Source organism: Pocillopora verrucosa, chromosome 4 (assembly GCF_036669915.1).
Source record: "Pocillopora verrucosa isolate sample1 chromosome 4, ASM3666991v2, whole genome shotgun sequence".
NCBI classification, from domain to species: Eukaryota; Metazoa; Cnidaria; class Anthozoa; order Scleractinia; family Pocilloporidae; genus Pocillopora; species Pocillopora verrucosa.
Genome location: NC_089315.1, coordinates 756,557 through 773,167, shown reverse-complemented (window position 1 = coordinate 773,167; position 16,611 = coordinate 756,557). Strand labels below are relative to the sequence as shown.

The 16,611-nt window shown below is 39.3% G+C and overlaps 1 protein-coding gene across 1 annotated transcript; it reads left to right on the top strand.

The window, feature by feature from the left end:
* Positions 1–1,446: 1,446 nt before the first annotated feature.
* Positions 1,447–16,133, top strand: LOC131785351 (axoneme-associated protein mst101(2)). The gene is made up of 14 exons (XM_059102236.2): positions 1,447–2,042; positions 4,645–4,875; positions 5,286–5,518; positions 5,865–6,122; positions 6,599–6,917; positions 7,204–8,320; positions 8,569–8,761; positions 8,935–9,056; positions 9,521–9,710; positions 10,065–10,241; positions 10,449–10,609; positions 11,179–11,305; positions 11,634–11,707; positions 12,164–16,133. The coding sequence occupies exons 1-14, from the start codon at positions 1,574–1,576 to the stop codon at positions 15,357–15,359; spliced, it is 6,867 nt and encodes a 2,288-aa protein (XP_058958219.2). The 5' UTR covers positions 1,447–1,573; the 3' UTR covers positions 15,360–16,133.
* Positions 16,134–16,611: the final 478 nt, after the last annotated feature.

Here is a 16,611-nt window from a genome sequence, read left to right as displayed (position 1 = left end):
TCCTTTACACGACTCGACCCAAACTTCCTTCCTTTTCGCCTGGCGTTTCTGTTGCGTTTTATTTACCATCTGGAAGCCAAGGACGGGTTACTCTCGTCAATGTATTGAGAAGGCATTTACGAGGGTTGCAATGAGGTTTACTGTTAGTGGCGTTAAAAGCTTACCGTAAGGACTTTTTTGTCTATGTGCAATGCGTCATTTTGAGAGTATTATTGCGGAAAGAAATTAACTGTTAGCCATAAAATGACCAAACTTTTAACCGGTTAGCCATAAAAGCCATCATCCCATCAAGACTCATTTATATGGGAGTTGAGTTATAAGACCTTTCTCTTCTAATTTTCCTACATTTATTAAACTGTTAAACTGATTTCAGTGGCTCAAACCCTCCAAACAATTGCCGTTTCCCCTCAAATCATTTTGTTTGTAACTTCACCTCGATAACCTTAACAGACTTAATTAACAATCAGTGTGCCACTTGCTAAAAATGAAGTAAAAAAAACATTGCTATGCCAATGGTATTCCAAATACTGAATTCACTTGAGGCAGCTGAAATGAAGATTTTAAGAGTAACAAACATCTTTGTTGTACACAGATACTCGACATAAGTGTCTTTTCGGTTCCTGGTTTTTAGTTTTGACCTTTATGACCCACGTCGCGTTTATCGTTCAGCCGGAGGAAGTTCACGAGTTTTCTCTTCTTGTTCAAAAGCACAGAAAACAGTTTGATAACGGCTCCACCGTAAGTGCAGCTTGAGCTAAATTTCATAAAAGTATCATTTACAAATCATCAGAGAACATAACTGAAAGAACCTTTTCCTATATTACGGTAAGTCAAGAACCCTCGAATTTCACGGAACATCATACGTGTGACTCTCGCGAGTAACGAGAATTTTCTCCCCAGTCTTACCAAACAAAACTTCACGCTCGCTCCGATCAGAAAGTTCTTGAACAGACCAACATGTTGAGTTTAAACAAGCTTTTCTGTCACGAAACACGAAATGTTTACTTATCCATTATCACTGGAGATGAAGGACATGTTCTAAGCTGGACTGACTGAGTATTTTTGTTTCTCTCTTAAGACTCCAGCATTGCGAGAAACGAAATAATTCGTCGAAGCAACTGGTCTCCTGAGGGAAATGCCTTTGTATTTTCTTGCAAATTATGAACCTTGTTTGATAAGGCTAGATGCAATTGCTCCACAATGATCAGTAATAAAACGATAACAGTAAGAATATGAGCGTAAACTTCTTAAAGCTTCAACAAAGATTTGAAATATATTTTGATCGTTTTGAGTTCCGCAACGGCCGCCGACCTACTTCACTACGGAATTTTTCAAACATCGATGACATCTGTCAATTGTTGAGAAAACAAAGCAGTTACGGATGATTGACCACTGATGTGAATAAACAGACGTGACATGCTGTATTGCCACTGAATTTGAAATTTATATCCGTTGCGATGTGTTGTAAATACCGTGCCGAACACTTGGTTGTCTTGGTTTTGTGCTGTTAAATTACTGGGTTAACTTGAGCCCGCATGAATGCAAACGAATTGCGTTTTACAAAAAAATCACGATGGAAAATGACCGTAAAAGTAATGAAACCGTTGAAGATTTATTCTTCAAATTTATGGACGCTCAAGATTGTCCCGAAATCACAAGTGCTTTTGGACAACTGGTGAAACTTCTTGGTATCAAATCTGAAAATCCGCGCGAATTTTATTCGTTGCTTAAGGGAAAACTTCAAACGTGGAGGTGTAAATCTCTTTGGGAACTGTTAGATTGTCGGGCTAATCAGAAGGAATACGGCAAAGGAAAAATATGCGAAGACACTCAAGTATTAATCATTGGTGCAGGTCCGATCGGCTTGAGAACTGCTGTTGAAGTTGCTCTGCTTGGTGCACGGGTTGTGATTGTGGAGAAGAGAGAGTCTTTTGTGCGAAATAATGTTCTTCATCTTTGGCCATTTCTCCTTACGGATTTCCGCTCACTTGGAGCAAAGAAATTCTACGGAAAGTTCTGCTCTGGCTCTATCGACCACATTAGTAAGTAGAGTATTATTAGGGCAATTTTTGTTTGTGATTAATGGTTTCACTAATTGTTTTGCGTGTCACTAATGTTCATAGATCTTTGAGTGCACACTTAAGGTTTCAGGTTTGTGCAAATCATCGACTGATTCAGTAAGAACTTGTATGTGTGTATAGACTTATTTCCATACCGCCTAGTCTCACGTAATCGCATATGATAAACCAAATATATAATTGACGATGCTAAAGCTTTGAAAACAATATAATATCGGTATTTCCTTCCACCGCCAGCAGCTCTGATTCTTGCCTGTAAAACATGACCTTTTGTATGTTTCGGAACAATGAAAAGTTTGAGGGTATTTCCTTGTGTCTGTCATTTGAAAGTTTTCGTAAAAATTTCCGGTCGCTTTTTTATTTTCATAACTGAACACCAATTTGTTGTTTGTTTGAATTAATTCACTCTTTGGAAGAGGACAATCACGTTGTGAAAACATCATACTTTCGGTCCGTCGAAAGCTGTTGAAAGCAACTTAATAGCAACCGTTGTAGATAAATGCCGTATTACATGGATAGCTGTCAAGGACATTTATCTCATCTGTGTTCCAACTATTAAGGTCAAGTTTCGTGGCGACATTATAAGCGCTTATAATCCGCGACTATACCATTTGTTTTTGTGAATATGGCGGATTGTTTATCATGTTAACGTAAAGCGAAGCAGGTAATTTTCCAGAAAATAACAACGTAAGAAATTCGATCCAGTCGCCTACTCACATACATTTACACGAAAGGAGTTTATTATCAGCGATGATATTTGAGGGGAATCATTTTCCAAGCTTGGATATGATTAAATCTGGCCTTTACGCCAAGATCATCACATATTCAAAATTTTGAAGTTGTTTGTTTCCTTGCAGTGTTTACGCTTAAAAGCTAAATAAATACAGGAATCGCAATTTTAATTGGCTGTTTATAAACACTGGCTTCGCACCTGTCTCAAGCAAGAAAGATTCAGCAATAAAAAAGTGCTAGCATTCTTTCCTCAAGCTGTTCAAAACCAGCTTTACAAGATCTTCGGTTCTTTTGCGAAAGTTTGAATTAAACTATATTTGGAATAGCCACAATAACTTTCAAACAAAATTAAAGCACATTAGACAATTGCGACATTGATTTTGTAGGTTGTTGCTATCTAAGTTTACAAAATTATTTTTTGTTTCAACTTATCTTTAACTTGTGCTGACTCAGCCCAAGAGGCTTAAATTATCTGTTTGGTTCTGTGTTTATGAAACGCAAAATTTGGACTGCATGTCTTTTTTAATTGTTGATATCACTGTTTATGTTATTTTAAAACTAATTAACGTTTTGTTCGTCCCCGGTATCTCCGTACTCTTGGATGACGCAAAAGTAAAAAGTAACAATTACGAATTCGTGCGAAGGTGAAGCACTTCACCGCAGCCATTTCTTGTTTAAAAAAAAATTGATATGTTCTGACATGCTGATCTCCTTGCCAAATCAATTACAGTTTGTCTTCAGGCAATTTGTATCAGCATTCGGAAAGAAGAATACATTAAACATACATAAATAATTTAACTAATGCTCTCTGTGTTTAAAAACAATTTACATTCTATGTTTTCACTGAGTTAAGTAAAGAGAGTTCACTTCGTCAATTTGACCAGTTGGCCATTTTACAACTTTCCTCTCATCTTCGCCGAAGAAAGACTTTACGTGATATGGCGCGTCTAATTTGCGTTTAATTTAAAAATGAATATTTAAAATTCTGTTACCAAATAATGAAAAGAAAGAGGTTTTTTTTTCATAAAGAGCCTTAGGCCAGAGACTCAACACTTACGGTAGCGTTTTAACGGGCAATTAATTGAAACTTTTTAAGAAATTGTGTAAGACGGGCATTAAAAAAAACAACCGACCGGTGGGAGATTGACCTTTGCCAAGGTTAGTGTATTCGGTATAAGATCTTTTTCAGCACGATCACGCCAGTTTATTTATAGGCATCTAAACATACCACGGGAGGAATAATATTAATTCTCTTTTTGCCTCCAGGGCACACAAAAAAATATCGGTAGTAGTTCATTTTCTCAACTTGATTTAATGTAAATGTTTAGTCTACATAGTTCATTTTTTTTCCAATTCAGTACGGAACTTTATTTTTCTTAGAAGACAAAATGAAACAAGTGTTATTTATTGAACACCTCCAATACGTGCCCTCGAAAGTGGAAAAATAGCTTGCATACCGTACTTTGAACGAGAAAACAAGAAATCAGATTTTTTTCACCACCCCTGCTGTAAAAAAAAAACAAGCCAAAAAAAAAGTAGAAGAGAAGGCAGGAAATTACGCATCCTGTCAAATAATCTGCGGGCAAACTCCATATCCGTCCTCCGCCCGATCGTAACCACAGCGATCTTGCTTACACGCTTGTTGTTAGTAGACTTAGTAGACGAGTCTTAACTTTATGGCAATCGTCGACTTTGATATCACCCCTAATACCAATATTGTTTTTCGAAAGCTCCAAGCCTGAGCGGAAAATTTCGAAGAGCGTTTCCCTTTCTGCATATAATTTTCAGTCACCCTTTCAGAAAGACATGCCTCATTAAACTTGCTTTTGTCTAGGTATTCGCCGACTTCAATCTGTTCTCCTCAAAACTGCACTTATTTTTGGTGCCAAGCTGTATACTGGTGTCACATTCGACGGTGTGATCGAACCGAACTCAGTGGAGGATGGGTGGAGGAGCAAAGTGTCCCCCGCGTCCCACCCTGTCAGTGAGTATGAATTTGACGTCCTCATTGGCGCCGATGGCAAGAAGAATGTTATTCCTGGCTTCCAACAAATTGAAATGAGAGGTAAGTGAAGACTTACTTCGTTTTGAAATTCTCCTCCATTAATGATCTAAACTGAACCCCAAAAGATAAATTTAAATTGAGTATCAATTAAGACTTTGTCATCCTCAAATAACGCCATAATTTGCAAAGAGGGACTTGAGTGTGGTCAGGAAAAAAATTATACTCAATATCTTATTAATTTTAAATACTTAACATAAATTGTATAAATATAGATCACGAAGTTGTGCAAATCGTTGGACCTCAGATTCATTTATTCATGATCCTTGATAGGGAAATCGAGCTTTACCTCTCTGAGCTGACAGACGATTCTTTGTGACATAATTGAAAAATCAGCCAAAGGCGAAGATGAAAGAAAAATGCGCTTGCAGTGATAACGCTCGATGTAAATTGTGGATCAATTGCTTTTTTAGGGACGCTCGCCATCGGAATAACGGCAAACTTTGTGAATCACTGCACAGAAGACGAAGCTAATGTGGAGGAGATTAGTGGCATCGCGTATCAGTTTAATCCGCAGTTTTTTGATGAGCTCTTTAAACAGAAGGGAATCAAGCTGGAAAATATTGTTTATTACAAAGATGAAACACACTATTTTGTCATGACTGCTGGTAAAGCAAGCTTACTTAAAAGAGGAGCTCTAAAAGAGGTAAATGAATGGAATTTGTTCATGCTGTTATCTCCTGGTCAGTCTATTAGTATTTAGATCAGCATGCACCCTAACCAATCGGCCACACTGCACTCGTAGGGAGATGGAGATAGAGATATTGTAGCCAAAAAGAAAGTTACTAATATCACAGGGTTTGTATTGGTCAACAGGCTACACCTTAAAAGGACAGGAAATTATAGCTAGAAAAGATACTCTCCGCACTTTTCTTGCTACTGTGGAATTACTTCACACTGCTTAAATCGTGATGCGTCCTCAAAAAAACATGCGATTATCTAATAAAGATGAAACTGATGCCAGTTTTTACTGGTTTTATCAATTTCTGCAGGATTTTGGCCCTTCTGCAAAGCTTCTCTCACCGAGCAACATTGATCACTCCAAATTACTGGAGTATGTCACAGATGTGGTCAAGTATGCTACAAAAGGAACCCTGAGGAACTTGGAGCTGAAAATTGTTGGCAATAATCAACCAGATATTGCTGCATTTGATTTCACTTCGATCAAAAAAGCTGAACACGCTGCTAGGATCATTGAGAGAAAAGGAAGCAAGTTGCTTGTTGGCTTGGTAGGCGACAGCTTATTAGAGGTCAGTCTCCAAATTCTCATTACTATTTCCTTCTTCTACATCTGTTGAACACTTTTGAAGAAAATACGGTTTTGTTGCATGAAGGCAAAGAGAGTTTAAATTAATTTTAACACAGCCGAAATATCTGTCTTATTTAGCGATTACTTTTGCTAATTAAGGCTACTTGTAGTTGTTTTACAGTTAACGTCTTCATTGCTGAAACTAAAGTTTTGTTATATCTCCCCCGACCTGTAGCGGCTGACGAGTATTTTGGGATGGTGATAAAAGAATTGCAAAATATGAACCAGAAAAGAGAGAAAGTGAAAAGGAAAAATAAAATGTTTCATTTTACGGGAAAGAATTTTTAACTGTAGTTGCTCATGTGCGTGATCGACGACTCGTGCTTAGCAGAGGTTTTTCATGCGTTATCATTCCTGTTTTACATATGTTCAAAAATGTGCGCAGCTTTGAAAAGATTTTCATCTTCCTTTCTTCAGCCTTTTTGGCCCACTGGATCTGGCTGCGCTCGCGGTGTTCTGAGTGCACTAGATGCGGCATGGATGATTCGTTCATTTGCACAGGACAAACCACCGCTGCAGATACTCAGTGAGCGGGAGAACATCTACCGACTACTTTCAGGGACCAGCTCGGAAAATCTCCACAAAGATCACGCAAAGTATACAATAAACCCGGCTACACGATATCTGCACATTACACAGAAACGAATTCGAGAGGTGTACCATTTGTTTGACACTGATGATCCAGTGAACGCCGATTTCAGTGTCGGAAGCCCTCAGATAACTGTATCAAACAAAGGTAAATTTAGAGCTTTTGTCAGTAGCTAAGTCGTTGGTGTTCGTGTCCCTTCGTGCGCTCGTCAAAACGAGCTTGTATCTTTGCCTAGAGAGATGGGACAATACATTTCCCCTCTTAGCTCAGATTACTGTTGAGATATCCAATCAGTTTGATTGAATGTTGGGTCTTTACAGCATCGGTCCAAAGGAGAGAAAACACTTCATGCAAGGTTTATGCAAGGGTGTTAACTGCATTTATGTATATGATCATATACTTATTCGTCGTTTTTTTTCCTCTCTTTTTCCAGCTTCTCGTAGAAGAAGAATCAGTACTGGTGCGAAGTATACTTCATCTAAAGGTCGGGCACGAGGCCGAGCAGGTTCCCATCTAGATATTGCTGCAACTAGAATGAGATCAACTTCGGGATCTAGCGTGGAAAACTTAGTCTCGCATAACCCCCTATCCTCTTCACAATCTGCACAACTCGACAGCAGAGTTCGCGCCAGTACATTTGACAGTGATGATGAAGTGTTCAAAACAAAAACAAAGCGCGTGAGGATAAAAGATTCAGCTAGACGTAGTAGGAGCTCCACTGTGGGTAGTTCAGGCGATGAACTCAAAGACACAAGGAAAAAATCCGCAAGAAAGCGATCTATGACGAAAGACAATCCGGAAAATCCGAAAGAAAACACTCGCCGCAAAAGAGGTTTCTTTGGGTTTGGAAGGAGTAAAACGAGAAGGAAAAGCGCAGGAGAATCAGATTATCATTCTGACAAAGAAAATAAATTGCAGAAGATGAAGCAAGGAGAAGAGCAGGAAAAAATGGAGAATACATGTGTGAACGGAGTGGCCTTTAAAAGTGTTCCACGGAAAGAGGAAGAGAAGGCAGGATTTGCGAGGGATGATTCCTTGAAAAGGCGCCCTGCAGGATCATTCTCGAGACAGCAGTACACAAGAAGATCTACAAAGGACATTATACGAGAAATGGAAGCTAGATCCAAAGGAGACACTGCTCCAAATGTAAATATAAAGAATGAAAAGCTTTCGAGTAAAGGGTCTGACTCAAAAAGACAAGAACTTCACTTGAACGGTGAACCTCGTGGTGAAGGAGGGAAAAATAGAATGAATAAAAATGACAATAGGGAAGTGGAGGAAAAGGCAAAGATCAAGAGAGAGGATGAGAAAAGGAAGCAAAAGGAGGAAGAGAAGAGAAAGAAAGAAGAACAACGAAAGAAAAAGGATGAGGAGAAGAGAAAACATGAAGACGATAAGAAGAGGAAAGAAGAAGACGAAAGGAAAAGGAAGAAGAAAGAAGACGAGGCTAAGAAGAGAGAACAAGAGAAGAATTTACACAACAAAAAACAACAAACTACTCCGCAAAACAAGAAATCCATAAAGAAAAGTTTATTGGATGAGATAGCGGCGTAAGTATTTAGTTTTAACGCGTAAAGGAAAATATTAAGATGACGGACAGGCTTCGTTTGCTTCTTAGGAAAGGTTAGGAAAGGGAAGGAAAAACATCTGCACTAAAGCTAAAAGTGACTTTGTCTCTGTGCTAAATCATCAACACCTTTGGGCTTTGTGGATTTCAAGTCGCAGTTATTGCTCTCTATTTATTAATCGCTGTCGAGTCAGTTGACATCTTTTCTCTCGTTTGGTTTTGTCAACACAGGTTGTCTCCCGTAGCCAAACGTGCCATGCCGGTCCTGTCAAAACTGAGCCCTGAAAACGACAAAGAAAACGAAAAGGCGCACGAACATAGTGTAACGTCAGTAGTGCGGGATGCCGCCATGTTAGTCATGGCAACACCTCTGCTGATTGACGGAATAATACCCAAAATAGGAACGGACCGAAAGGGATCTTGGGTAAGGTGCTAATATTTTTATTTATGACAAATTAAGGCCTTCCTTCACAAATTTTCCGTCGCTTGGAGTGTTCTTCTAGTTGTTTCAATTCTTTGTTTCCTCTGATAGAATACACAGACTTCAAATTTTCTTGAGCAAGCGTTATGCTTCATCAATTTTTAATTTTCTTTTAGCTTGGGAGAAGTAGTGGTCGCGTCCGCGATGTTGTTAATCGTTACAACACATTGAATGACATGAAACCCACCTTAGACAAGATGAATGGAAATGCAACTCCCTTGAAAAGGCCGAGAGATAGGTATGACTGATTTTAACACACGAGATTTACCATGTAAATGGAAATTATCATTTTTCCTATGTCTACCGTTACTCTGTATTAATGAAAATTTGTAATCGCAAGCATCAGTTCCTAGCTATAGCTAGCTTACGGGAAAAATATGTCCCGTCGGGCTGGTCTGTTAATTGAAGGATGTTTTAACACACTGTGGGTCACTAAGGCAACCGGTTTGCTTGCTAGTTACTGCATGTCAGCTCACGTCCCGGTCTTTAATTCAAATTAAAAGTAAAATGGCCTTTGTCAGTTTGTCCTGCATGCATGTTCGATGAATTTCGCTTTAGCACTGGACTGTGGAGTGAGAAAAACATTTACAGGATTGATACGTACATGTACTTAACTGTCGTGATGATCCTAATTTATTTTGCTCATGGCCCTTTTCCGTGAATAAATTATTCTCTTGATGTTGTAATTTCTCTTCTTTCAAGTGTTGATGGCTCTGAAAGGAAACCAAGAATGATAAACGTCGACAACGAAGAAGAGAAAGGAAATCAGAAAGTAGAAGATGCATTTGATGTAAAACCAACACCTCCCTCAGACAAGAAGAAGACTTTGCAGATGAAGAAAGATGAAAAGCTTTTAATTTCCTCTCCTTCACTGGAAAGGCTTAAATTAAAGGTAAGCATTACAATCAGCAATTTCACTTGCATTGATAATTGTTTCATAAACATATAAGTATCTTTAAAGGATGGGCGCAAATAGGTATGATCTTTTATCGAAAATTTGTTATTTTGATGCAAAAGTTTCATCCTTTCTTTTCCTGTTTTGCGAGTTCGCTAGCCTTTTTTGTGACTAAAATATTTTTTTCATATCGAGCAGATGAGAATAGATTCTTTTACCTTTCCTGGCCTATGCCTTTTAATCTGTTATCACTGAGTTGGGCACCTTTTTTCAGCCTCACGCCATTCCTCATGCAACTGAACCTAGCACCTGAGACCTGAAAATTTTTTATATATATATTTTTTAATCTAGTTACAGGACGAACCATCTGCCGATGATAGAACGTGTTCTACTTCGTTACCAAATGGACATGTAACAAAGGACTTTAATTCTCCTATTTGGCAAAAAACGGTCATTGCCCAAGTTGCAGAGCATCAAGACAAGAGAAAAGAAAACGAGAATGAGCATACCACAAAGATAAATGGAGAGGTAAGATTGGAAGAGAGAATGGGGCTCATTGTGTTGGTCATAGTCAATGATCTACTAATCGCATAATCGAGATTAGTGTACACGTGTGAACGCGAAGATTCAATATTGTAGGGCCAGATGCGACATTTTCTGGTACTTCTCACCAAGTAAGTACTAGCCCACGAATCTCTGACAAGGGCTAACGATCGAAATGTTTTTATTTTTAAGGCGAAAGAGATGCAGCCTGTTCGTACCAAACTCTCAAAACAAAAGCGGCGGTCGTCCGTGTTGCCTTCTGAAGCGATGGAGGAAAAACTGGTGAATCTACTGAACAGTACTACAGCTGAGAGAGCAAGGCGGTCCATTAAATACATGATAAGTCTCTTCAGGTACAAAATTTTGAAATCTTTTACTATATTTTCCGGGTGTTTGGCGGCTAAAAAGATGGCGCATAGTATCACAATTTAGGTTACGGTTCACAATATGTTGCATGTAGTGACAGTTTCTCGTCCGGTATAAGGAAACATTTCAACATTTAGTGAATTATCAAACACAGGGCTTATTACTGCGGATAGGTTAATATTTTGTTATGGTTTTATAAAGCTGGTGTAGAAATGAGTTTCCCTACAAAATCATATGGAATAGTTTTTGGATTATTTTAAACTTTGACTGGGAAGATTTTACATCTGAAACCTCAACGTCCATTCTGGGTCTGGCCTTGTTGCTTTCCTATCCTTTATTTTTTCCTCTCGAGTTCTTCGTGGTAAAATGTATGCAAAAGAACTTAGATTTAAAAAAATCTCTGTTTACCCATCATGGCCAGTCCCTCCGTTCTGTATAACACGAAATGTCCCCTTCGTTTTAAGTTTGAAAATAATTTTAAAAATTCCACCTAGGGTTTAAATGACATGTTTTCTTAGATTGACCTATTTCATATTTGTTGTCTACAATTTTCCAGGCAAATTCAGAAAAACCCGACCGATGAAAGATACTACAGGATTTTCAAGGGAAGAGCGAGGTTTAGAAAACACGTTTGGTCTTTGAGGAACGCCAAGCTGTTCATGACTTCAAGCGGTTGGACAGAGGTATCACTTAAAAAGCGGTATTCTTTTAGGCGGTCTGTTGTAACAAATGCGGAGAAGACTGGCTTTACGACCGTTAATTCCTGAATAACCTCCTATTAGCATGTGAAGTTTGCAGCGCTTAGACAACCAGCTGTAGGGTATTTTTTTTTTTTGGGGGGGGGGGGGGGAGAGAGGGAAGGGAGGATGAATTGAGAGAGAGTGAAAGTTCTCAAATTATTCTCAAGAAGTAAAAGTTCAGTCTCATGAACCATTTCAAGTTGCTCATTTCTATTGATCCTAAGGCCACAGTAATATTATCTTTAGTCATATAAGGTTTCTCTTCTTGCAGATTGGCAGTTTCATTGTATTTCCGTTATCGAAGCAGACTGAGGGACCAATGATACTGCTTAACAAGTACCTGAGGTACATGGTTTTTTTTTTTTTGCTTGGCTGCTCAGCTTTCTTCTGATGCACCGTGCCCTCTTCTTGGAGTACAGATTTTCGTTTTAGGACCCTTTTTTTCTCAAAGAAATGTTTATGAATTTGACTTCTTAAACAGGTGACTTGGGCTACTTGTAAAGGTTGTGGATAATCAAAAAGCATATCTCGGTTTAAAAACTCCTTCTTTAGGGTTAGAAGCAAATAAACGCAGAATTGAGCGCCTACAGCGAGAGAAACCAAGTAATGGTACTAATATAAAAATAGCCATACAAGAAGATGAACTTATGTTACTGTGAAAAACTGCACATAAAAGGTAGCGATAAGACGTACAAACTGCTTTGTTTAGGAAGCTGGTATAATATGCTACAAAGCGTTGAATCTAATGCCAAATTTCAAGATTTCATCAGTTTTAAAATTATTTCTTTGTTTATTTGTTAGTATAACAGAGGAGAAAATTAAAGAAGAGAGCAGTGTTCCCCCAAAGAGAGATGCTCCGAACCTGCGTAGGGCGAATTCCTCAGATTTGGCAGAGAGAATACTGGAACTGAAAGAAGCTTTATCTTCACCTAGGAACAATTTGAGCACGAAGACAAAATCTGGTGGCACTAATGACAGTAGAGGTTTAAGAGTATTGCAAAGAACAGTATCGCTGGATGAGGTAAACATTCGGCTAAGAGCGAAAACTGGCGTGTCTGGGACTTCACTGAAGGAATATTCAACATCCAGGAAAAGGGAATTGTCACAGAAACTGCGCAGTCATCTGGATCAAGGTAACGTCAACAAGCCAAACAAATTGCGGCGCTCTGTGAGTGAAAACTCACTTTTGGAATCAAGTGAACCTTGCGATAACTTTGAGATAATTTCATCACGAGTAATTGACAGAGATGAACAATCACAAAAACAGCAAGTCCATTCGGACCAGGTGGATGAAAACAAACCAAGTAATCTTCGTCGTTCTGTGAGCGAAAATACTCTTTTGGAAGCAGGTGCAACTTGCAATAACCTTGTGCCAACTTCATCACGATTTACTGACAGCGATAATTCATCACAAAAGCTGCATAAGCATACGGAAAAAGAGGATGAAAACAAACCTGGTAATCTTCGTCGTTCTGTGAGTGAAAACATGCTTCTAGAGTTGCCTGAAACTAGTCATTCGGATAGAGTAGATGAAAAGAAACCAGGAAATCTTCGTCGTTGTGTGAGTGAAGACACATGTCTAGAGTCAACTGAAGCTAGCGATAACTGCGGACCTATTTTCTCGCCATTTACAAGGCGATTCTCTCAAAGGCGCGTCGAAGAACAAGAGGTGTCGTGCGATCTACTTATGGAGAATCCAATACACTCGGAAATTTCCACTGTTGGCATCACTTCAGATGAAGAAGATCTCCCCACAAGTAGTGCAGTAAATTCGCATTCTGAGCGGTTAGAGGTTCGCTCGCCGCAAGAGGCCGTTCTAGATGAAGCAGACCAACTGTCCTCCGTTTTGGGAAATCTTATTGACACCTTAGGAAGCTCTACAGACAACGAGAGAGAGGCTGACTCGGAGAAAGAGACAACAGACAAACCTAAGAAGAACAAAACGAGTCGAAAAGCCAAAGACGAGCACAAAGATGAGGAACTGGAAACTTTATGTGAAACACTGGACATGTTAATCAATGACACAAGCAGCGACTCCTCCTCTGAGAGTCAGAAGAAGGCCTATAAAGAAAGGAAAACACATAATCAAGAAGAACGCCGTAAAACTGCTTTTAAACCTCCCCTGCCCCCCACCCAAAGGACCAAGCAGCAGCAGGGGAAAAGTAAAAGCGTAGAAACTGTTCAAAGCGGCTCTAAACGAAGATCGACAACGGATGGCCTTGTAAGGCATGGACGAGTTTCACAAGCGAAGAGCGTCGATATAGCGGCGTCAACGAGTAACACGAGACGAAAGGATAGGACTTCTGGAAGTGCTGACTCGAAGGTGACAAAGACAAAGACACAACAACGACAAGGAAGTTCAACGCGAACATACATTACGAGGCAAAACGAAACAAGTAACCCTAATACTTCTCGTGCGACTAATCGAAAAGAAAACTTGTCAAGTAAACGAAACTCTGATGCAATATCGTCACAAAGAATTTCGAAACGACTTGCCACAAAAAGCAAGAGTGTTGATTTGGAAAGGTCAAGAACGCGGCCTCCAGTGGCAAAGACAAAGAGTGTAGATCATCGAAGAAACGGAGTGAAAAGAAATAGGTCTGGACGTTCGGCAAGCGGCAGAGACGGCGACAAAGCACTACGGCAGAGCATAACCGAACAAAGTCCAGTGAAGTCAAGAATTCAGACTAAGAGAGAAATCCCTCGCGAATCTCTAGCTGAGCATTCAAAGGGTAAGACAGAAGAGGAAAACAATGAAGAGTCGCCTGAGCTTCTTCACGAAAATACCATCACAAAAGACGCTTCATCGCAGGAGGACGGTTTTACAGTACATGTGCCCATTGATGACAACGGTGTCAACGATGCTGAAAGCCTGGCTTTACTTGGTAAAACATCAGACAGTTGCATCGCAAAAGATCAAGACGTGACTGACGTGGGAAGAAACAGTGAAAACGAGCCTGAGAAAGAGATTGCTGAAGATCATCCCTGCTGCGAATCTAACGTCCGAAAAAACCACGTTTCTGATGAAACAGAATCATCTCAAGGAAACAGTGATGAAATCATTAAGGTATCGAATTCTGTTCAGACCTATTCCCATGAAAACGAAGTTTTTCTAAACAATGACGTCCAAGGTGAGAATGTGGACGCGAAAAATCTCGGAAATTGCCAGAAAGAAAAGCAAATGACTGCAAGTAATGGGGAACTTCGTAAGCTTGTCAATTCTGGGAAGGAGCAATCAACGGCAAATGGAAGCCTTAAAGATATGGACACGCATACGCAGAAAAAAGAAGATAGAAACCCCAGCATCACTCAAAACGGCAACACAGAGTTCATTGTACCTCAATCAGAAAATCGTAAAATGACTTTGTTGGATCTTGGAAAACAACAATCCAGAGAAAGATCAACTAGAAAAGAAGCAACGTCGCTTTCGCTTGAAGAACGAAAACAACTAATGCGAGATGCCAGTGTCACTAAACCAAAATCTAAACCTGCTGATAAAAGAAGAAGTATTCTACAAATTAAGAGCCGGAATGACGGTAATCTGGTAAAAAACAAAAAGCAGGCCTTTGAAAAACCCAAAGAGGCTCATTCAGCTTCAGACGGCTCTGATGTGAAAACTTCTAAGCAACGGCATTTCCGCTTACCGGGTAGAAGGAGAAAGTCGTTTGAGCTCCCAAGTGAACCTTTAGAGGTTTTAGCTGAAGATCAAGAGGAAGTATTTGAAGAGATGCCGACTGCAAATGAAATAAAAACTCCTACAAAGGCCAACGGCAGTTGGAGGGATGCCTCCTCTAAAAACGGCGAGATCCCAGAGCTAAATAACTCTAGCGGAGAAAAAATTGAGAAAGTTGAGAAAGGAAAAAGTCATTCCCCAGTCAAAATAAGCCCATTTCAGATGCGTTTTACAAAACGAAAAGGTTCTTACGATTTAGAAAAAAGAGCAAGCTTAGAAGGCATCGTGGAATCACCAAAAAAAATTTCAGGCGATTGCGAGTGAGAGGTCTACCCTACTCAAATATATCAGTTAATTAGACTTTTCTTGGAAATAATACAAGGAGTCAACACATTCCTGCTTTCTGAGCAGAAAATGCCAATACGACTTTCCATTTGATCAACTTAGTTGCAAGAAATTCGACAAAATAATTAAGATGGACTTATGCTAATATTCTCAGAGTTAAAACGCAGCCATATTTCTCTGTCTAAGACAGACTTTAACTAGAAACAGTTCAAGACAGCTGGAGAAACGTGACAAGAGCATTTTATTTCAAGAACAATTTCCGTGTTTTCTATATGTTGTTGCAGATTTCCCTTTCAATTTTCTTTCTATTAATTAGTTTTCAAAATTTTTATGCACAGGAGACACTTATTTCATGTAATAAATTTCTACCAAAACGACCTCATTATTATTCGTTGTGTTTCCTTGTGCCGGAAACGTGAAAAGATCGTTTACAACAATCTCAAAGAAAAAATTCCATTTTGAAAGCTGTACAGGAAAAAACCGTAAGAGAAATCTGTTAGTTTTTTAGCCATCAGAATTCAACGGGTTACACAGGCTGGGTATTCGCTCGTCTATAGATTGAGAAAGTACAGTTTCCGTAAGATGCAGAAATTCCCTGAAACTAAAACAATGGTCCGCTGAAATTTCTCTCGATGCCCCCTGGAATGGTCACACAGTACAATTTGGTCCGTCCCTCATTCAAGCCGGATATATTGTCCTGAAACTCACAATAGTAAAATTTAAACTTACGAGAGAGAGAGTTTTGATTCTCCTCAGCCTGACAGTATCAGACAGCGCAATTCGCTTTTGGTTATTTCCTGCTCTCTCAAGAGGACACGTGAGAGTAAACGCGAGCGATATTCATTCTCTAATATTCTCTCCGTACTTTATTAGTAAACCAGAGAATTATAATTCCCGAACAACTCTGAAAGTCAAATAACTTACCCGAACCTAAGTCTTCCTTATTGCTGATCTGTGTGGTACCGTGACGAGTTATATTCCAGACACCAAATGCGCTTGAGTATAACGCTGTATGGCTTTTGAATTTGCGGGCTCACCATATAGCCTAGATGTGCGAAAATGAATTCACGGAAAATAAATAAAGTCCCGAAAATTAAGAGATCGAAGATATTTATTACAGTGAGTCACATGACAATCCACACAAAAAAAAATATCCCGCAACATTGCTTTTTTTACTGGGTGAGGGAAAATTATGGCTTACATTGATTCCTAGGTAGTATGTTCCGGGCCG